Genomic DNA, 22144 nt, shown 5'->3' with positions numbered 1-22144 from the left:
AGTGTTGACTTCATTCAACCAGGGTCATAACCACCCCTGAATTTGTGTTCTTTACTTCAACAAAACGAATACTTTACCAGTAACACCAACATATCTCTGAGGCGTATTGATTACACTGATCTATAATGACTATTACTATTACTATATTATAGATCAGTGATTGATTAACACTTGTATAACCACAGTTTTACTACAAAATACCATGGTTAAACTATGCTTAGTGTAGCAAAACCATGGTTAATTTGTGGTTACCGTGGTTTAACTATAGCAACAATGGTTTTTTGGTTTTATTTTGTAGTAAAACCATGGTTAATTTTCGTAAGTTCAGCATATACATTTATTTATGTATTTGAAACAGATACTTTTACCCATACTGACGTACAAAGGATAATATAATGCAAGCAGAAATAACTATCTCAAGATAAAACGCAACATAAGAAGTGAAGGGTAATTTGAAAGGATAGTTCACCCAAAAATGAAAATACTGTCACCATTTAATTTCCCTCATGCCGTCCCAAAGATGCATGACTTTCTTTCTTCTGTCAAACACAAAAGAGCATTGAAGAATATCTGTAGCCAAATCAAATCGACTTCTATTGTATGGGATACAAAGAAAATTCTCCAGATATCTCCAGATATTCTCCAGATATCTTCTCAGAAGACAGCGCAGCTTTGGAACGACATTAAGGTGAGTAAATGATGACGGGATTTTCATTTTTGAGGGAACTGTCCATTTAAGTGAAAAAATAATTGATGTATTTTTAAAATATAACCCATTTTCATAAGACCATACAGGCCAGGTGCTTGTACCAGAGTATAAAGACACACCCTCTCTTATCTCCTCCCTGCTGCCTCTGCAGCCTTTCCTACAATTGCTCAGCCTCATTCGTGTCGACTGCCCAGAGTCCACGAACGTAGCCTTCCAAAAGCTCTCCAGCACAAGGATATAGGATATATCACTATCTAGGAAAAGAGAGGAAGAGATAAAGGTGAGGGCGTAGTTAATTTTCCATAGTCAGGTAGGGTTGTTGTTTGCTGTACAAATCTGCAATCACTGCTCAGTCATACCAATGTACTGTAAACTAACTATATTCTAATAAGTACTGAATAGAGAAGAATGACTCTTTAGTAGAACTGAACACTGTAAATGTGTTTGCAAAATTAATTTAATTCACTTGCAATTATGAAAATGTTGTGTTTTGGTAATGATTCCATATCTTGGAAAATGTGAGTGTAGTAATAATGTACCATGTGAATGAAAATGGAGAAATTATACCATTTAGAAAAATGACAATCAAGAAGATCTGGGTGGAGAACTCCAAGCTTACAACACTCTGTCTTCCTTTTTCATGATTGCATGCTCTTCCTAACATCTGCGGTGCATTCCAGGGTCTCCCTGTTGAAACATGTCCCTCTATAGCTTTGGATTGGAGCCTCTGTCCTGTCACGCCTGGAACAAAGACCGGACACGTAAGAGCAAACTAGTTGAGCTACATTTCAATATAAATTACATCCCTTCAGGCTCTTAATGTTGCTGCCTGCAGTTCCATTTTCATCCATTATAATCTACTCAGAGAAATATCAGATTGTCTTCGGGAGAAAAGCTGCACTTCTTCATATGAATCATCAGTTTGCTATGAACTTGCTGTAATATTGCTGCTTTATACATTGTCTGCAAGAAATTCCAATAGAACAGTTTTTCAGGGTTATTTTATGTGCATAAATCTTTAAAAGAATAATATTATATCATTTTTTATTATTAGAAATTGCAGTAAGTCCCAACAGCAATGTTGTGCACATTTACCAAAAGCAAGGAAAGGAATGGACTAAGATTCATGAACTGACAGAACACAGTGGGCGAATCACAGGTAAGACAAAAGAGAATAGCTGCCACATTAGTCATTAACCCACCGCTACTGTGAGACTGACCCATAAAACAAACATTATCTCAGTGCACCAATCAAAGGCATTACCTAAACCACTGTAAACAGTGCAGGTCTACAACGGAGTTTTATAATAACTGGAACTTAGTCGTGATGAAAGAAGTATATAGGGACAGACATTTTCTTCTGTATTGTGACATACATCCGAATGAAAAAGGTTCAATCCACTATTATTGATTGGATGAAGGCGTATCTGAATGCAAGCTTGCAGATGTATGAAAAGGGAGGGGTTTACTGTTGAGAGACATTTTGATTAAAAATTACAATGTCAAAACAAATTATGCATGGATGAATAGGTCGCAAAAGAGATGAATTTTGATTTCATCACAAATTTTGATAAGATTTAAATCTGCCATTTACTAAAACTGCGCAATAGTGGTTTTGTGCAACAAACTTCCGTATTCTGTAAAACAGGTCTTGTCTCTTCCGGTTCAGGTCATTTATTTTATTCAAGATGCCTTCAAATGACATACCGAAGATGAGTATAGCAAACACTTGCAGACTGATATCTAAAAGTTTTCTCACTAACTAAGATTCAGATATCAAAACTGAATGAAACACCAACAATAAAAACAACTAGCTAGGTCAGCTGACTACCTCATCCATCCATAGATATTGGCATCAGTTCTTCCTGCTGTCACTTTCTCCAACAATCAGATGTGTTAAGACCTGTTTTCTGATTTGTTCGTGTAACATTTGATATATACCCCATTTTATAGCACTGGATTTAAATATTTACAACACATATAGATCCCGATAAAAAAAAAAAACATCTCTAACAACTGATTTCATTTTTAGGGATTGATTGGGCCCCAGAGTCCAACCGTATAGTGACATGTGCCTCAGATAGGAATGCCTATGTATGGACCCTTAAGGATGGGGTTTGGAAGCCAACGCTGGTGCTGGTTCGCATTAATCGAGCTGCCACGTGTGTCAAGTGGTCACCTCTTGAGAACAAGTTTGCTCTTGGAAGTGGGGCTAAACTTATTTCAGTGTGCTACTTTGAAAAAGAGAATGACTGGTGAGACTTGCTATTTCTACACTAACTGAGAGAGCCGTTACTAAACATATATTATCTCATCCATAGCCACATCTCTTGTGCAATCTCTGTTTCTGATTGACTCTATAGGTGGCTGAGTAAGCATATCAAGAAACCCATTAACTCCACTGTTCTGAGTCTAGACTGGCATCCCAATAACATACTGCTGGCAGCTGGCTCAGCTGACCTGAACTGCAGGTTTGAATATTCAGACTATTTTCACACCATGCTGCTTTGCAAACCATTTTGTTGGTAACACATGTCTTTTTATTGGTGTAGAATTTTTTCTGCATATATCAAGGACATTGAGGACAAGCCTGGACCGACACCCTGGGGATCCAAAATGCCCTTTGGAGAGGTGCTTTTGGAGTATAAAGAGTGCGGTGGCTGGGTGCACAGTGTCTGTTTCTCTCCATCTGGTGATACTCTGGCCTGGGTTAGCCACAACAGCGCCATCAGTGTAGCAGATGCCACACAGGGAAAAGAGTAATACCAACATTTGCAAATAACAATTAGCTTTGTAGAGCTCCATTTCTTTATATACACAGAAAGTAAATCAAACTAAAATAATTGAATACCACTGGAGTTTGCTGCCTGAAATTAATAACATGCACAGTATGACCTTTACCAGTCACTTTTAGACTGCCTACATATGAATTTTTGTGCATTGCAGGGTTACTCAGCTGACAACAGGACATCTTCCATTGCTGAGCGTGCTGTATGTCAGTGAGGCTGAGATTGTAGCTGCGGTAAGGAATTTTTCATCACTTACCGTTTCCTAATGAAGTATAAAATTCTTGGTCTCCATGGTTTATCTGCCTAAAAAAAATGTAAAATGGGTTAAGATGAAGCATTGCAGTGTTAAAATGTTTTCAGTGAGTTCAAACAAATGCAAAATATATTAGCAGCATAACAGTTTAATAATCTACTAGAAAATAGAGAGAGCTTCGGTGATGACTGATGACTTTGGTGATGATTTGCGTAAATGGAAATGGCGTAAAAAGTGATAAAAGTTGGTCAAAAACATACATTTACACACAAACTGACCACAAACCACAACTTTCAGATGGCATATTTATATTTTACCTCAACTGTCATGGAATCAAGCACACATATAATACATGAAGATATCTCAGTTGATGTGACATGATCATTGGATTCGGACTTGCCATAGTGCGTTTCTAACTCTGTTTAATATTAATACCTTTTTGTGCATATGTCTGTGGTGGGGATTTTAGGGCCACGACTGTTGCCCTTATCAGTTCTCATACAAGGGTCCTGGATGCTTGGAGTTTGTGAAGAAAGTGGACATCCCCAAGCAGAGCTCCAAGGGCAACATGTCTGCCATGCAGCATTTCCGTAATCTGGACAAAAAAGCGACTACTGAGGAGGAAGAAACTGGGTTGGGCAGTCTGCACCAGAACAGCATCACGTAATATAAGGCTTGACGTCTGCAAGCACAGTCTATTTTAGCACCTTTTGCATTGTGTTCACATTTAGGTGAAATTGCATTGCAGTTTGCTAAGACTTTATTTCTACTGTAGTCAGCTATGTATTCTGGAAGGGCCGAAAGCCAAGGTGGAGAAATTCAGCAGTGTGGGCTTAGATGGTGCCATGGTTGTCTGGGATTTTAAGGTATTGTATTGCCATGAAACAATATTTTGATAGTGCTGTTTAACAATACATTGTCTTAGCAGTCACCTAATGACTTATAATAAAAGTATTAAATGTTTTCCTTTTTTGATTTGATCTTTAGCACTGAAACACCATGGGATCTGGAAAGAGCAGAAAACAGTAATAATCGGGGACCATCTTTTTAAGTTTGTTTGTTTTCTCAGACACTTTTTAGCCTTTAAGTTACACTTAAACGTGATTAAAGCCTGTTGATTTTATTATGATGTACTGTGGTGGGATGGCCGATCCCAAACGTATTGTATGCAATAGTGTTTATAATTCAAATCATTTTCATGCAGTATTAATTCATCTTAACAGGGAATGTTTGAAAGTACATAGTTGATTCCGAAAAAAGCAAATGATTATTTAGCACCAAAAAGAGAATTAACCTTGTATGCAATGACTATCATAAATGCAAATTTTCTACTCCAAATATGCTGCTAATGTAATAAAAATCTGTGCATTTTTTCTTTCTTTCTCGATTTGATAAAACAAAGCAACAAATTAATAAACAAATCATTATTAAAAACTGTGTGATTTTGTTTCTTTTTTCTCTTGCTGCAGCACTGCAGAAGATTGTTAGATGCAAAAAGCTATGAGCCATCAGAGCATTAAACCGATGTGGTGAGAAGAAAGTTTACCAGCAGAAATATAAATAAAATTATTTGACTGTCCTACAATTATGCATTTTTTTTATTTTTAATAAATGCATTAAAATTATGAAAAAAAAAATTATATATTAATATTAAATAATATTTTAAAAGCTACATAATTGATGGAATAAACTGAACTGGAATGCATGACATTTCAATAAACAATTTTTAATTAAACGTCATCAGAAAACGTTCACAAACAGCAACACTGGAATGGATTTTTGGAATGTTTTTAAGCTTAATGTATGTGACCCTGGTTCACAAAACCAGTCATAAGGGTCAATTTCTTGAAATTTAGATTTATACATATACATAAATAAGCTTTCCATTGATGGTTTGTTAGCACAGGACAATATTTGGCTGAGATACAACTATCTTAAAATCTGGAATCTGAGGGTGCAAAAAAAATCTTAATATTAAGAAAATGGCCTTTAAAGTTGTCCAAATAAAGTTCTTAGCAATGCATATTACTAATCAAAAAATAAGTTTTGATATATTTACTGTAGGGAATTTACAAAATATCTTCATGGAACATGATGTTTACTTAATATCCTAATGATTTTTGGCATAAAAGAAAAAACCCGTGCGAATTGGTTTTGTGGTCCAGGGTCACATATTATGCCAGGACAGACTATCAAGGATCACGTGATGGCATTTAATAAGAATCACCGAATCGGTTCAGAACAAGTCCGTGAACTGTCTGACTTTCTTAGACTCACAAGCATTGAAGCAAGAGGAAAAGGCTGTGAATGACTCTTGTCATAAGTGTATTCGTGGAAATTTTGATGTGTTTAAATTCTCTGAATAATAATATAGCACACCCAAACCACGCCTCCTTTCTGCTTAATTCCGCACTTACAGCCAATCAGCGTCTGCCTTAGTGGACTCGCCCAATCAGAGCGCAGCCAGACGACAACACGGCGCATTTTCTTCCACCACTAGCGTGTGATGTTGATGTGACGCAACAGCGATCAGCTGGATTTGTTTTGCTTCATTCTCTGTGCTCCGCTTGAAGTCGTAAATGTACAAAAAACTTGCGTTTTAATTCATTAATGCGAGGCGGAAGAACAGTCGAAGCGTTGGGCTGTATTCGTCGTCCACTTTATTCGGACCATCCAGTTTTTCCCCAGTAGGTCTCCGCTTTGCCACTATCTTTTCGGCGGTCCAGCCGATCCCAGGCCTCCGATCCAGGGCGGAGGGAGGGAAGGAGGTCGCTGGGAATCGGGATGGAGACCGGAGAAGTTGGGCCGGGGCTGTGCTGCGCCTCCTTCAACCAGGACTCCACGTAAGCGGCGCACATCTGCAGACCAGTCTTGCATCATCTGCCGAGACGGATATTTCTAAGATGCTATTAACCGCGATAAACCCCACTAGAGGGAATGTCACCTCTGCTTAAAGGATTGACCGCAGTTTATTGTCTGTTTTGATTATTACATATCCATAAAAAGCTAATCACTATGTTATAACGGTGTTTTGCATGATGAGGCGTTGTTTCAGTGCTGTTTTCTCAATGTTTGTACATTGTTTTTGTAGGCAGAAGTGCTTTAAATGCGATAAACTAACATAACCAATCACTACTAAATCCACTCATATTATTTACAGAGTGGATATGAATCTTATTACAAATTTACACTGCATAGGTGGCACATAAGCACTTCTGAAGTGGCATTTAGTTGTCTTCACACAGACTGTTTAACCCGTTTAATGCCAAAATTTTCCCAGACATGAAAATATCCACATTATGTGTTGTAAGTAACCCTTTGAAATAATCAATAATTATTTTTGGAAATATTTTTGGAAAAGTGTGTGAAAAATTGTGTTTTATGTTCAGTCACAATTGTGGGATAATGTGTGCACTGAAATAACATATTTCTGCAGTCATAAATATGGTTAGATATCTTAGCCCAGCTATTTTAAACTGTTTGATCACATTCTAGGGTTACGATTATGCAGGAAAAAACAATGCAACATTGATAGGAACACAGATTAAAAAAAAAAAAAGTAAATATAAAATAATTTTTTTATATATTAATGCTTAGAGTATTACCACATCATTACTGTACATTTCTTCTAACATTTGATTTTTTAATTTAGTGCAATATTTTGTTATTGCAACATTTTATTGTCTCTTTCACCAGCAACTGCAATTAGATTTATATTGTTAACCACTGTTATCCCACCGGTCACTATTGAGACCATCAACATGTTTACTCAATCTATGACCACACTCAACAAAACGAAATATATGTGAATGCATATATTAATACAAGACACCCTAAAGAACATGTGTACCAAAAATCTTTGTCATATATTTATGTTAAGACGCTTTACTAGCCTTTAGTTTTGGAGCTTTGATGCAGTCATCATCTTCTCAAGGTGCAAACAGGAAAATGGCTGCTCTGGTCATGTGACAATTTGCACTAATCATGCAAAACTGCACATATTTAACTGAGAGCCTTTATTTTTCCATATTTGCAGGAAGTACACTAAAACATCGGTCAGTAAGGTTTTTAGAGCTTTATAAATGAAAACCTTTTTTACGGTCACTATTGTGACTGGTTGGATTAAAGGGGTTAATGCTGCTCAGAGGTGGCGTCCAATTAGTGCTGTCAAACGATTAATCGCATCCAAAATAACAGTTTTTGTTTACATGATATACTGTATGTGTGTGTACTTTGCAAATTTGTTATGTATATATAAATGCACAAACATGCATGTATATTTTTTAAAATATTTACATGAATATATACATTTATATTTACATTTTATATACAGTATAATTAGGCTATAACATATTTTTCTTAAATATGTACATGCATGTGTATGTATTTATATATACATAAAAATTAACAGAGTTCACACACATATATTATGTAAATGCAAACGTTTATTTTGGATGCGGATAATCGTTTGACAGCACTAGAAATTGTAGAAACTGAAACTGTATATTTTGGTACTGGGGGCTGAGGTGGGTCTAAACAGGCACATTTTATGCTCCGTTGTGTCTTTACTCTGTATTTTAAACAGGTATAGAGCTTGGCTGTGTCAAGACACCTTTATCCTTAATTTTTATAGAGGAGAAACTGAATGTTTGAGTTGCCTTTTTACTCACAAGTAGAGCTGAATTTGCATGACTGTGTGATCCTTATTGATCAGTCCACAGTCTCCTGACAAGGTGACCCACTTGTGTCCTCTTTCCTAGTGGCTGATCACACTGGTTTCTTGTCTTAAAAAGTCAAGCACAGCAAATTCAACACAAAACATGATACTGAGAGTCAGGTGATCTGACATATTGCTTGTTTGAGACTGACGTCAGCTGTGTCTCTTGGGGCAAAACACATTTGTATTAGAAAAATCAGAATCTTGTTGTTTTAAATACAGGGTGTTAGTCACAGCGGTAATTACCAACACATGTCAGACACAGTCATTGAAGTCCTGCTCTAAACACAAGGTTTTGTTTTGGCTTTCAGCAGTGTGGTCAGTGATGGAGGAGACATACTTATGTTCTCCAACAAAAGTAGGAAAGGACATGCTAAGAACAGGATCTGACATGAACAGCTTTGTCCAGAGGAATGAGGAGCCTGTAAAACAGATGTGGACCTTATTTCCTTAAAAAACAGATCCATGCAACAGACCTAAACTGTTCTGTTTACGTAAAAGCCAAATAATTACAATCAACCTTTGTTGAGGTTAACACAGTATGTTTCTAACTTGCGTCAGGACCGGTGTTGTATTAGTATTTTAAAGAAACTTTGCTTGCTACTCAAATATAAGGCAGTAGTGTCTGTGTTAGCCATTACAGTACATCTGTCTGTTACTTCATTATGTGTTGCATCAGCCTAGTGACTGGCACCTAAAAAACCCCCAAACAAACAAACAAATTTATATATATATATATATATATATATATATAAATATATATATATATATATGTGTGTGTGTGTGTGTGTGTGTATGTATATGTATTATAAGCTGCATATGCACAAGTGAACTAGATACAGAACTGTGGATGCACTTATTTAACAGAGTTGATACAACATCAGATCTTATTGTTTCTGCAGGTCTTTGGCTGTGGGCACCAAAACTGGATACAGGCTATTCTCTGTGACCTCAGTGGACAAACTGGACTGCATTCATGAGAGCAGTGAGACATTCTCCCATTCTTTTTTTAGTTTAAATGGGATATAATGGACATGTATGGTTGTATATCAAACTATGTGGAACCAACACGTGCCATATAATATAGTCATCATCATATAGTGTGTAGCCAAGTCACTTACCAAATAAACTGAAAATGCCATCTCATTTCTTTTACATTGTGTTGAGAAAGAAATGAAAAGAAATTTGATTTTGGAGTCAGTTTATATAAAGAGTTGTCTCTCAAAGCATGTATGTGATCTGTCTGTGGTTGTGCTGGCATTAACTGTGTTGTGATAAACTCGCCCTAGAGGTCATAAAGTTTTAATGGAGTCAAAATAGCCTGCTGATTCATTTTACCTGGTGGCAACACCCTTATGTGTTTGAGATTGTATCTGCGGTCCACAACAAAGTCATTCATAGATTTCTGGCTGGTAAAAAGCTGAAGACAGAGAAACAGCCTGTTTTGCTGATGTATGCAAATAAAAGGCATGCATGGAAATCATAAGGTTAAAATATGGTAATGGTAAATAAAGAAAAAATAATAATAATATTTGAAGTTAGAATAATTTTTTTTTAAATGACCACAGGCTCAACCCCAACAACCTGTATGTTTCTGTTTCTTCAAAAAGAATATTTACACTCATTATTAAAGGTACATAATGACTTACACAATGATTTGCATGACAGATAATGACAGAATTTTTGTGGATGTCGCTACCTCTTTAAATGTTGCTTTTATCTCCATTTCTGTCATCTGATGGAGTTTGGATTGTTTTGATTGCTTACTTGGGGTTTGAAAGACACATCAGCAACATTATGGATTTGACTGCACTGACACTATCAGATGAGAACAAAACTTGAACTGAAGTGAGCTGGATAATGACAGTGTTATCTCTAGAGCGCTGCTTTACAGCTCAATCAAACTAGTTTCATGATGGACGGATTTTGCAACACTGACACTGTAATTAAACTGAATTTAATTAAAATTAAACAGTCTTGAGCTGAAGATTGACACTATTGACTTTGCCAGAATTACATAAAGTCAAATTAATTGTTTTATAATTTATGAACTTTACACATTGTTTTGTTAGAGCTGCTTTAAAGCAGAATTAGTCTCATATTTAAAGACGTTTGCATACGTTTATTAGTATTTGCATTATTGTTACAGTTGCTTTGAAGCAATCTGTACTGTGTAAAGCACTATATAAATCAAGTTGCCTAGACTTGACTTTTGAAATGACCACAGAGTGCTTGTACATGAACTACATGTGTTTATATGTGGCTTGTTTACTTTAATGAGTCCTTTTCTCTGCTCCCCTTCAGCAGAAACTCCAGACGTGTATATCGTGGAACGGCTTTTCTCCAGCAGCCTGGTTGTGGTGGTGAGTCAGTCCGTGCCACGTCGCATGAATGTCTACCACTTCAAAAAGGGCACAGAGATCTGCAACTACAGCTACTCGAACAACATTCTTGCAGTGCGTCTAAACAGACAGGTAAACACAACACAGCTGTGCTGCAGCAAACACCTGCCAATTATCAATTCTAATGCTCCTGGACCAGATGAAAATGTTTGTCTCTGCTCTTTAATAGTTTAGCTTAAAAATGTGGAAATGAGCATGTTTGCTTTGTTAGCGAACGTTTCGTTTGTTCTTGTGTGTTTTTCTTGGCAGAGACTTGTTGTCTGTCTGGAGGAATCCATTTATATCCACAATATAAAAGACATGAAACTCCTGAAGACCCTTCTTAACACACCATCTAACCCATCAGGTGAGTAAACTGAAAAATCTAGAATTATCATTTATATTTTATAAATCGATTTAAATATGAATCTGTACACTGTGTTTATGTGTGGCCACGCATGTGTTTCTGTAGGTCTCTGTGCTCTCTCCATCAACCATTCCAACTCTTTCCTGGCATATCCAGGAAGTGACACCATCGGAGAAATTATTGTCTATGATGCCAACAATCTGGTAAAAATATTGTCCGAGAACCAGTTTTGCTGCTCATTTTGGCAGTTCCTTTTTGTTCAGTTAGCTGCTATACATGAGACAAATGCCTAATCTTTAGTCCTGATGCACCATATGAATCTTTTTCTTTGTTGTGTGTTTGTGTCTCTTCTTCTACTCAGAGCACTGTGACCATGATTCCAGCTCATGACAGTCCACTAGCCGCCATCACCTTCAGTGCGTCCGGCACCAAACTGGCCAGTGCTTCTGAAAGGGTGAAGAGCCACTGTTTACATAGAAACACAGCCAAGTGAACCTCACAAAACTGGACAAGAACATGTCCGAGTCATGTTTCACCCTAAATCCAAAGGAAAGAAACTGTGGCTTTAATGTTTTAAGGTTTTTTGAAGTCAGATTATTTTAAGCACATCCCAAACTGCTATTACCGTAATGCAAAAAAAATAAAATAAAAATACAATTTTCATACTGTTATGTACGGAAGAGGATTAGGGCCAAGCAATAATAAAAAAATAAAACCATCTCGAGATTAAAGTCATTATATTGCGACATTAAACTCATTAAATTTCGAGAAAAAAAGTCGAAATACAATCTTGAGAATAAACTCATTAAATATCGAGAATAAAGTCGTTGTGTTTCGAGAACTCGTTAAAGTCGAGAAAAAAAAGTCGAAATACAATCTTGAGAATAAACTCATTAAATATCGAGAATAAAGTCGTTGTGTTTCGAGATTAAAACTCGTTAAATTTTGAGAAAAAAAGTCGAAATACAATCTTGAGAATACTCATTACATTACACGCCATTAATGGCAATGCCGTACGGTTTTAATTTATCATAGCTGTCCAAGTGCCAGAGTACATTTGGGTGAAGCCAGCGATAACCTTGCATGTTGGACAAAAGCGAGTTTTTCTTCTAAAAAGACCTAGCCGCTTGCAAATTCTCTTTAAAGTTCGTGTGCTAATTATTATTTTGTCATAATTAGCTAAAGATGATAGTATTTCTTTGTTACTGAAAGAAAGTCTAAAATATAGCTTGACTAAGTGATCCAACTCTGCCATGTCCTCTATAGGCTATGCAATGAACACTGATCGAATGCGTTATTCTCTACATTTCATTCCGACTTTTGTTCCTCGAAACACAACGACTTTATTCTCGAAATTTAATGAGTTTATTCTCAGGCTTCTATTTCGACTTTTTTTCTCGAAATTTAACGAGTTTTTTCTCGAAACACAACGACTTTATTCTCGAAATGTAATGAGTTTATTCTCAAGATTGTATTTCGACTTTTTTTTCTCGAAATTTAACGAGTTTAATCTCGCAATATAATGACTTTAATCTCGAGATGATTTTATTTTTTTATTATTGCTTGGCCCTAATCCTCTTCCGTAGTTATGCAAAAAATAAATATTACGTAAATTGCAAAGTTTTTTTTAATGGTAGCATTTGTTATAGGACTTTTATACTGATTTAAATACAAAGAAAATTATTTTATTATAATATTTTGTTATAATTATAACTTTTTTTATGTACTATAGTAAAAATGCTCTAGAACACTGTGGTTCTCAACCTTTTTGACTCCAAGGCCCCTCAGTGTCCACCAAAAGACTCAAAGAATTGGATAAGAATTAAGGTTAAGGATTTCAAAAAATATTTTTTACTCAAAATTTCTACCCAATACATTTTTTTAAAGCTTGGAATAATTAAAAAATATATATAATATTCATAAAATATATAAACATTCCCATAGAGTATCCAGGTCTAGAAATCACACTTTTAAAATGAAGCTACCGCATGTATCTACATTTTTCTAAAAATTGTTAAAATAAAAAAATAAAAATATATGAAATCAAATGAACATATCCAGACATATAACAAGGTTTTGAATTTGTGGCAAAAGTGCTGAATTGGTAAATGAAATGTTCCTAAAATAGGCTGCAGTATTCTTTAAGCAAAATATAATTTTAGTATAATAATGTATTTTTTTGGTGAAATGCAACACTGATGTTTTGTTGTTGTTGATCTGTCCACTTCTTTTCTGCTTTTTTAGGGCACAGTGATTCGAGTCTTCTCCATTCCAGAAGGACTGCGCTTGTTTGAGTTCCGGCGCGGGATGAAAAGGTAAGGTGATGATGGTTCAAAGCTCACAGTGAACCGTGAAGATACTTTGATCATACAGAAGGAGAAAACGAGAGTTGGAGACATTTGTGTGAACTGTGGTATGTTTGAGTCTTTTTTTGTGTGTCTGTGTCACCAAAGGTATGTCAACATCAGCTCCCTTTCCTTCAGCCCGGATGCTCAGTTCCTCTGTGCCTCGAGCAATACAGAGACGGTGCACATTTTCAAGCTTGAACAGCACAGCCCAAGGTACTGAAAATGCTCTTTGCTCTCACTTCGTTTAATAAAGAACTGAACAAATGAGTCAAAAATCTGTTTTTACTGACATATCTTAACTTTGTCAGTGTTTGTGTTTGTGTTCGTCTCTCTCGCAGTGGGGAGGAGGAAGCTCCCTCTTGGTCAGCATATGTAGGTAAGATGTTCACAGCAGCCAGTAGCTACCTCCCAGCGCAGGTGTCAGGCATGATGAGTCAAGACCGAGCCTTTGCCACCGTCCGGCTCCAGATGACCGGTCAGAAGAATGTCTGTGCCCTGGCAATGTGAGTCTTGCACTCATTACACAGCAATCTACAAAGTTTAACCTTGTATTTATTGAGAAAAAAAACTAATTCAAGAGTTTCACCTGACCAATCAGAATCCAGAAGCTTCCACGTTTGCTTGTGGCCTCCTCTGATGGGCAGCTATTCATCTATAACATTGATCCTCAAGATGGGGGTGAATGCACTCTGGTGCAGAAGCACAGGTGAGTCATCACTCTTTTTTAACTGGAAAAAGAGTCTAATTTTAAACTAAAACTGGACAAGTTCAAAGGCTGAATCTTGTTCAGAAAAGTAGTGTTGATCAGCTGATTCACTTATTGTTTTTTTGTTGTTGTTGTTGTTGTTTTTTAGCATTTTACATCTGTAAGCCAGTGGGTGGCGACTAGTGTCTGTATTTTGTGTTAAGAGTGAGTCATCCAGACTCTCAAGTAATTCACTGAAAAGTATGACCAAAGCAATTTGTATACTCCAGCACACGTTTAAGTGTTTTCCCTCACAAACAACCAGTTTTGTTATTGATAACTAAAACTAATTTTTTTTTTTTTATAATAATTTTGTCAATTAAAATAAAGCTTAAAGGGATAGTTCACCCACAAATGAAAATTTGATGTTTATCTGCTTACCCCCAGGGCATCCAAGATGTAGGTGACTTTGTTTCTTCAGTAGAACACAAATTATGATTTTTAACTCAAACCGTTACAGTCTATCAGTCTTAAGGCCCTTACAAACAACAAACTAAAATTAAAAACTAACATATACCACATAAACATTAAAAAAATCAGGCTGAAACGAAGTTCGTTTTGGCAGTTCGCAACAGCTGACCAAAGCAAACTTTCTGGGGGAGTTTGTTTTGGCTCCTAAACATCTTTGTGCTTCCATTGGTTTGTGGCAGTTACGCAGTCGGTGGGTGTGTTCTGAAACTCCACCTTCTTTGAAGTGGAATTTTTTTTCCCCGGTTCGTTTCTCATTCTATGGAAGTCTGACCATAGAACAACATCTCCTGATTACACTGGAGTATTGAAAAGCTGAGCTGGCACAAATACATCCGCACCTGTACGATCCCTCGCAGAGAGACTTTAAAGATTCAGAGAAAGCATTTAATTACTAGAAAGAAACTGCAACAAAGCTTGTTGTCGACGACCCAGAGTTATGCAAAAAGCAACGTAGAGAAACATCCGAGACAAGATTTCCAAAGCCATGAAAAGAATGAAAGGAAGGAGTAAAGATATAAGCTAGCAAGTACCAAATACATGTGTTTCAAATAAATGTGAGCATACTGCTGCTGTTGTTTTTCTTTCAATAAGTCAATTAAAAGTGTACAATAAATAAAATGCCAAACGAATATATAATAATAAACCTTTGTTTTTATCATAAGTAAATCATGACACCACATAAAAATATAAAAAGGTGTAACAGTTTATCCAGTTTAATCAAATAAATGAACACTACTAAAATAAAGATGATACTTGACTCTGAACTGCTGTTAATCATCATGCTTAAGTTCTAAGACTATGAGACATTCACACTTCCCATAAAGGACAGATTATGGAAATAGAATGGATTTTGTATTGCAAACATGATACTTGACTCTGAACTGCTGTTAATCATTATTCTTTTGTCTATAATATTCTGACCATTGGGGACCGTCTCAAACCTAGATTGCCTAACCTTCATCATTTCATTGTTGTTGTGTTTAAGGGATAATCGCAAGCGTCGTGACACATGTTACATTACTCTATACCCCGCCTCCAGCAGCGCTGGCGAGTCAGAATGTTTGGAAACAGTATACTGTCGCTCAGCCTTTTCAAGCTTATTTTTGCCCCTGACGAAGAACGAAAACGAACATCGTTTGAAGTATATCAGGTCCTTTATAATGGAGGTGAATGGGAATCATGGCTAAAACATAGAATAAAAGTCACAAAACTATCAGCCTGTGCAAGAAACTGAACAGTATTTATATCGTTTTTTTTTTTTACCTCTGTTGCACTGCAACTGTCTGAACTGTACTGAGCACATCCTCGACACAGCTAGCACATGATGGATCTTCTTCTTCTTGCTTTATGGCGGATCGCAGACTTATAAGTGCATAACCACCACCTATCTCTCAAGTGGACCATTATCACTCTATCTAAAATCTCAATCAGGAGTGTCAGTGGTCCACTTGAGAGATAGGTGGTGGTTATGCACTTATAAGTCTGTGATCCGCCATAAAGCAAGAAGAAGAAGAAGACACGTCATGCGCCGGCTGCGTCGAGGATGCGCTCAGTACAGTTCAGGCATTGCAGTGCAACAGAACAGACCGATCATTTTGTGTCTTAAGACCTCAATGTATCGTCACGAGCCGCAGGGTTTAATTTGGTTTTGTTTGTGTATGTTTTTTAGTTTTATTGTATGTTTTAGCCATTATTTCCATCCACTTACATTATAAGACTGATAGACTGCAACGGTTTGAGTTAAAAATCTTGGTTTGTGTTCTACTGAAGAAACAAAGTCACCTACATCTTGGATGCCCTGGGGGTAAGCAAATAAACATCAAATTTTCATTTTTGGGTGAACTATCTCTTTAATGGTATAGTTCACCCAAAAGTGAAAATTCTTTCATCATTTACTCACCCTCAAGTTATTCCAAACCTGTCTGAGTTTCTTTTTTTTCTGTTGAACTCAAAAGAAAATATTGTGAAGATTGTGGGTAGCCAAAGAGTTGATGGTCCCCACTGACTTCCATAGTATAGAAAAAAAATTAAATATCTTATTTTGTGTTCGACAGAAGAAATAAATTTATACAGGGTTTAAACAACTTGAGGGTGAGTAAATGATGACACTTTAAATAAAGTGTAAATATTAGATGAAAAACACGAAATACTAAAACAATACTTGCCATGTCAACTAAAAGTTTTAAAAGTATTAAAATTAGTCAAACTAAATCTGTATTAAAGATAATTTAACACTAAACAGAAATATAAAAATAATAAAAAAGCTAATAAAACACACACACATACAATCTATAATTTTTCTCCCTTCGTTTTTCTCCAGGCCTAAATAAGAGTTCTATTAATAATGCAATTTAACTGGTTTATGGTCATCAATAATTTTTGCACATTTGTATATCTTTTGCCCCTTTTCCGTTATTGCAGTGAATAAGACTGTCTCAGATGTCACATGAGCGAACGACGTGTCCACTCTCATTCAGTCACTGACATGAGCAAATCCTCATCATGAATGAGATGAGATGACCCAGTTCATTCAGCTCATTCATGAACAAGAGGTCTCCTTGTTGTAGATAGCAACTTAATTTTTAAAGCACACTAGTTTCATAATTCACTTTGTGCTATGACTTTGTGCAATTTATAATGTAGAACACAACATAAATGTCTATTTCAGTAGTACAGGCCACATACCTTATTTTGCTAAAACTTACCAATATGGCCTTTAACCCCCAGGTTGTTTGGATCAGATAAGGATTTGGAGGAGACTGAGAAATCTGAACTCCCGGAGCCACCCCAAGCATGCCAGTCCTATGCTGCCACTGTGGCCATCCCCACCTCTGGACCCGTTACAGCCACTCTCACAGGTACCACAGCACACTCAAACTCACATCGTTTTACATTTGAACTCTTTTTCATGATCGCTGTGTTCGTCTCAGGCTACTCAGAGGATGGGGGAGCTAAGAAGGGTGAGGTGATTCCCGAGCACGAGTTTGCAGCAGGGCCTGTGTGTCTGGACGATGAAACTGAATTTCCTCCCGTGAGCATTCGCTAACCTCCCCACGTCTAAGCGGCGGTGGTGCATTCCAGTGTGTGGGCTTGTCTTGTCCCTCTGTCCACAAGCACTCAAACTAAGTGTGATTTATTATCTTTAACCAAACCAACACCAGCCTGTTCAGGTCTGATGAGGACCAAATGTTGCAGTTGACATAAAAGACAAATATCACTCCAAACATTACTCCAAACATTACTCCTTTGATGTATGAAATACTGACATAAAAGACAAATATCACTCCAAACATTACTCCTTTGATGTATGAAATACTGAAGTATATATTTCAGTGGTATTATTATGTATTAGACTGAAATAATGCTACATTCATGTAAGTTCTGGTTGAATACAGACAAAGTGGGACACATAGCTTAATTGTTATTACTAAAAATCAGAAGTTCATATAACTGGTATGTCATGACATACACTACTATCAAAAGTTTGGGGGAAAAAAAAATGTTTTTTTTTAAGATTAATATTTTTACTTAGCAAGGATGCATTAAGTTGATCAAAATTGGTAGTAAAGACATTTGTAATGTTACAAAAGATTTTTATTTCAAATAAATGCTGTTCTTTTGAAGTATTCATCAAATAATTCTGAAATAAATATGAAACAGCACAACTGTTAATAAGATAATGAAATGAGCCTCAACTCAGCATATTAAAATGATTTCTGAAGGATCATGTGACACTCAAGACTGGAGTAATGATGCTGAAAATACAGCTTTGTCATCACATGAATAAATTGCATTTTAAAATATATTCAAATAGAAAAGTTATTTTAAACTGTTATAATATTTCACAATATTACTGTTTTACACATATAAATAAATAAATGCAGCCTTGGTGAGAATGAGACTTGTTTCAAAAGCATTAAAAATCTATATATTTATTGGATTATATTTCACAGCAATGAAAAATCATTAAAAAGTGTTCTACGTGATCTGTATTCATCTTAGATGATGAAATACATTTTCTGACACTAAACCTGCTGTTGCTGTTGTAGTCTAATGATGTTTCTGATCTTATATACATGGACATGAGCACAAGTTAGATGACTAATTTGTTTGTTTGTGCACAGACAGGACAATGAACAGTGCATTAAGTTATTTGTCTTTCACATTCTGTCTGGCCTTCTTGATGCAGTTAATGCTGGGTTCATTCATCACCATTGCTAAATAAGATAACTGTAACTATGAGAGCTCTTTTTCTTTTTTAGTCTAAATGGCATGATCTCAAACATATTTTTGTCTATGCACACACACAACATACAGGAGTATTTCAGCTATAAACATGCTACATCCCTCATGCTACATCTGAACAAATCTTAATGGATTAATCACATTTTAACAATGAAAGAAACATTTCACAATGCAAAAGATCTCAAGATCAAGAGGAGAAACTAGAAATGATGCTTTATATTGATGCAGTGCTCACTTAACTCCACATGGTGGAGCACTTATTGTTGTCCAACAGGCCTTGTTAACGCTAACACTTCCTAACTTGTTTTGATAGAGCTGATGTGATAGTTTTACAGATAGTTTTAGATGCTTAAACGGATAGTTCACCCAAAAAAAAAATGCTGAAAATTAATGCACCTCTGTCCATCCGAACAGATTTGGAGAAATTTAACATTATATTAATAGTTCACCAATAGATTCTCTGCAGTGAATGGGTGCCGTCAGAATAAGTGTCCAAACAGGTGATAAAAACACCACAATAAGCCACAAGTAATCCACAAGGCTCCAGTCAATCAATGAATGTCTTATGATGCAAAAAATGGTGTGTTTGTAAGAAACAAATCCATCATTAAGGTTTTAATAGGCCAAAATAGTCCATAATCTATAATAATGGTTCCTCCAGTGAAAAAGTCCATCTCTTATTGTCCTCTCACATCGAAATCCACCAACATATTTCCTCAGAACTGTTTTGGACTGTTTTCACTTGTAAATGGTGCTTGATCTGTGCATATTTCTCTCCTGATTCAGAAAAAACTACTTTTTCATTGGAGAATGTTACCAAACATTGCACAATAATATTCACAATATTACGAACAGAGGACTCGTATTTTAGACGAAAACAGCGGTTTAAAGTTAAAAACATCTTGATGGATTAGTTTATTACAAACACGTGGGTTTTCACTTCAAAAGGCATTAATTGATGGACTGGAGTCATTATTGTGATGCTTTTAACAGCTGTTTGGACTCTCATTGTGACGGCACCCATTCACTGCAGAGCATCCACTGGTGATCAAGTGATGTAGAGCTAAATATCTCAAAATCTGAGATATTTCTGGCCTGAGGGTGAGTACATTCTCAGCAACTTTGCCTATATATGGTTTTCCTGTTTCCTATAAAAACTATTCCTTTAAATGGAGGAGCTCAGGACTCTGATGTCAGACGGATTTGAACATTTATAGGATGTCAGTTTGGACTAACATACTCGGATGCCATTGCTATTGCGTTTATATACCTTCCAAGTGTCATTGTGGTGTATTAAAATGTCATTATGGCTAACTGATATGTGTCGGACATGTTCTCAGCTAGCTCCTGTTGAGATCTGTATCTGTCTATAACACACCCGTGGCCGAGGGAACAATAAAGCTCTGTTCTGGTTTCCGTTAGATAAATTGGTGCCGTGATGGATCTGGGCGAGGCAAGGGGAGACGACTGTGAGAGAACAGGTGGAGGCTGCAACTGTCACAGGAGGATACTCAGTGCATGAGCAAGGACAAACAAATTAATAAAAAAAACGAACTTCAGGGTGCTAAATCATTAAAGGAACGGTTGAAATGATAATATCTTAAACTGAACTGATCAGGGATTTGGGTCGTTGTCACTCAGACCCCTGAAGGGTGTGTTATAAATGAGGTGCATGACTGAAATATAACCACATATTGTTCTAGTTACGTAACACATTGCATTAATTCAGTCGTAATACTGTAGCATTTTATTCTTTTAATTTACAACCCCATCATATTGAATCATAAGAGAAGAGGAATTACTTTTTTATATATGTGTTTTGCTGTATTGATACTTAATATGTTTACATGTTACCATCCTGAATACTAATACAATGGGATGTTTTGTATGTATGTGCCTATGATATTACTTGTAAGAGTGCAGAGTATTTTGCTGGATTGCTCAAGACCAAAAAATAAAAAAAGAAAGAAATGAATTATGTAGGAAATCTATTAGGAATGAAATTATGCAAAACACCTCCTGTCTCCTGTAGTCTTTTCTTTGTTGGATTAGAATAGACACTTTCAATCAAAAGGTCTTTTTTTACCACTTGTATTCATCAAAGATGCTTTAATTTGACCAAAAATGACAGTTAAGACATTTATAATGTTACAAAAAGATTTCTATTTCAAGTAAATGCTGTTTTTGGACTTTCTATTCATCAAAGTATCCTGAAAAACATGTTTTATAATTATATCTTATGATATATTATAATTCGATACGCTATTATTCATGACTTTAAACAGCTTGTTTTGTCTCGAGTTGTCAGACAAATCAGTGTAATCAACACTCAACCTGATAAGATCCAATGAAATTGGAGAAAGACTTAAGGTCACCATGGACATTTCTGTCATTAAGGTCAGATTTGTGCCATTGGTCACATTAGATAATCCATCTAATAGTTGATATTAATTTAATAATGTTTTGTCTTCATTACCCACATTTTTCATGGTCAGGCCCACTTCAAGAGATCCTAAGATCCTTCATATCAATACACATGAAGTCTATGCAGTGTGAGTCTGCCATTTTACATATATAATATTACACACACACATATATATATATATGGTCAATAGCATACTATAAAGTTAGCCTATATAGGATATGTGGCTTGTACAAGTATGAGATAATTAACACAGGATTATTCCCCTGATGACAGAATGTGAACAAGATAACCTTAGGCTTTATTTATTTATTTATTTTTCATGTGAACATGAGCACTGTAGTGCTGTGAAGAGTCAGCTGCACTACACTGATCATTATTTGTTTTGAAAGGCAAAGGAACATGTTGAGCTTTGGGCATTATCCAGTCAAAACAACATTGTTGATCCCAAAGAGCTTTGTGTTCAACTTCTGAGGTCATTTCCACGGGAGATTTCATGTATTATTCTCTGCCCTTGCTGTATATGCTAATTCTTATAAAAGGATATTAAAGCTACTAATGATATCCAATAAGATTTGCATTTATGAGTTTAAATGCATTTTATACACAGTCTGAAATAATCCATGCTTCCCTCATAGTAATTAGCAATAAATCACTCTATTCAAAGTCAACAATGCAGCTTCATGCTCAACAACAT

At 36.0% G+C, this 22144-nt stretch overlaps 2 protein-coding genes across 4 annotated transcripts; both read left to right on the top strand.

Moving 5' to 3' along the window:
- The first annotated feature begins 843 nt into the window (after positions 1–843).
- Positions 844–5180, top strand: LOC109049864 (actin-related protein 2/3 complex subunit 1A-like). The gene is made up of 10 exons (XM_019067537.2): positions 844–989; positions 1390–1470; positions 1764–1868; positions 2742–2964; positions 3073–3180; positions 3262–3468; positions 3656–3731; positions 4221–4414; positions 4527–4617; positions 4739–5180. Exons 2-10 carry the CDS (start codon positions 1407–1409, stop codon positions 4742–4744), a joined length of 1074 nt encoding a protein of 357 aa, XP_018923082.1. The 5' UTR covers positions 844–989; positions 1390–1406; the 3' UTR covers positions 4745–5180.
- A 1061-nt stretch (positions 5181–6241) lies between these two features.
- LOC109049942 (WD repeat domain phosphoinositide-interacting protein 1-like) lies at positions 6242–21047 on the top strand. 3 transcript variants are annotated; one of them, XM_042719907.1, is made up of 13 exons: positions 6242–6594; positions 9371–9453; positions 10776–10942; positions 11120–11216; positions 11322–11419; positions 11578–11670; positions 13461–13531; positions 13670–13777; positions 13903–14067; positions 14163–14270; positions 17508–17638; positions 17711–17811; positions 20448–21047. In XM_042719907.1, exons 1-13 carry the CDS (start codon positions 6536–6538, stop codon positions 20496–20498), a joined length of 1332 nt encoding a protein of 443 aa, XP_042575841.1. In that variant the 5' UTR covers positions 6242–6535; the 3' UTR covers positions 20499–21047. The 3 variants fall into 3 exon arrangements, with proteins under 3 accessions (XP_042575841.1, XP_042575840.1, XP_042575842.1); XM_042719906.1 differs by having other exon boundaries at positions 10773–10942; XM_042719908.1 differs by lacking the exon at positions 20448–21047 and having other exon boundaries at positions 6243–6594; positions 10773–10942; positions 17711–17959.
- Positions 21048–22144: the final 1097 nt, after the last annotated feature.

The sequence above is a fragment of the Cyprinus carpio genome, chromosome B3, assembly GCF_018340385.1.
Source record: "Cyprinus carpio isolate SPL01 chromosome B3, ASM1834038v1, whole genome shotgun sequence".
NCBI lineage: Eukaryota > Metazoa > Chordata > Actinopteri > Cypriniformes > Cyprinidae > Cyprinus > Cyprinus carpio.
The sequence above is the reverse complement of the archived record's forward strand: the minus strand, read 5'-3'. Positions and strand labels throughout refer to the sequence as shown.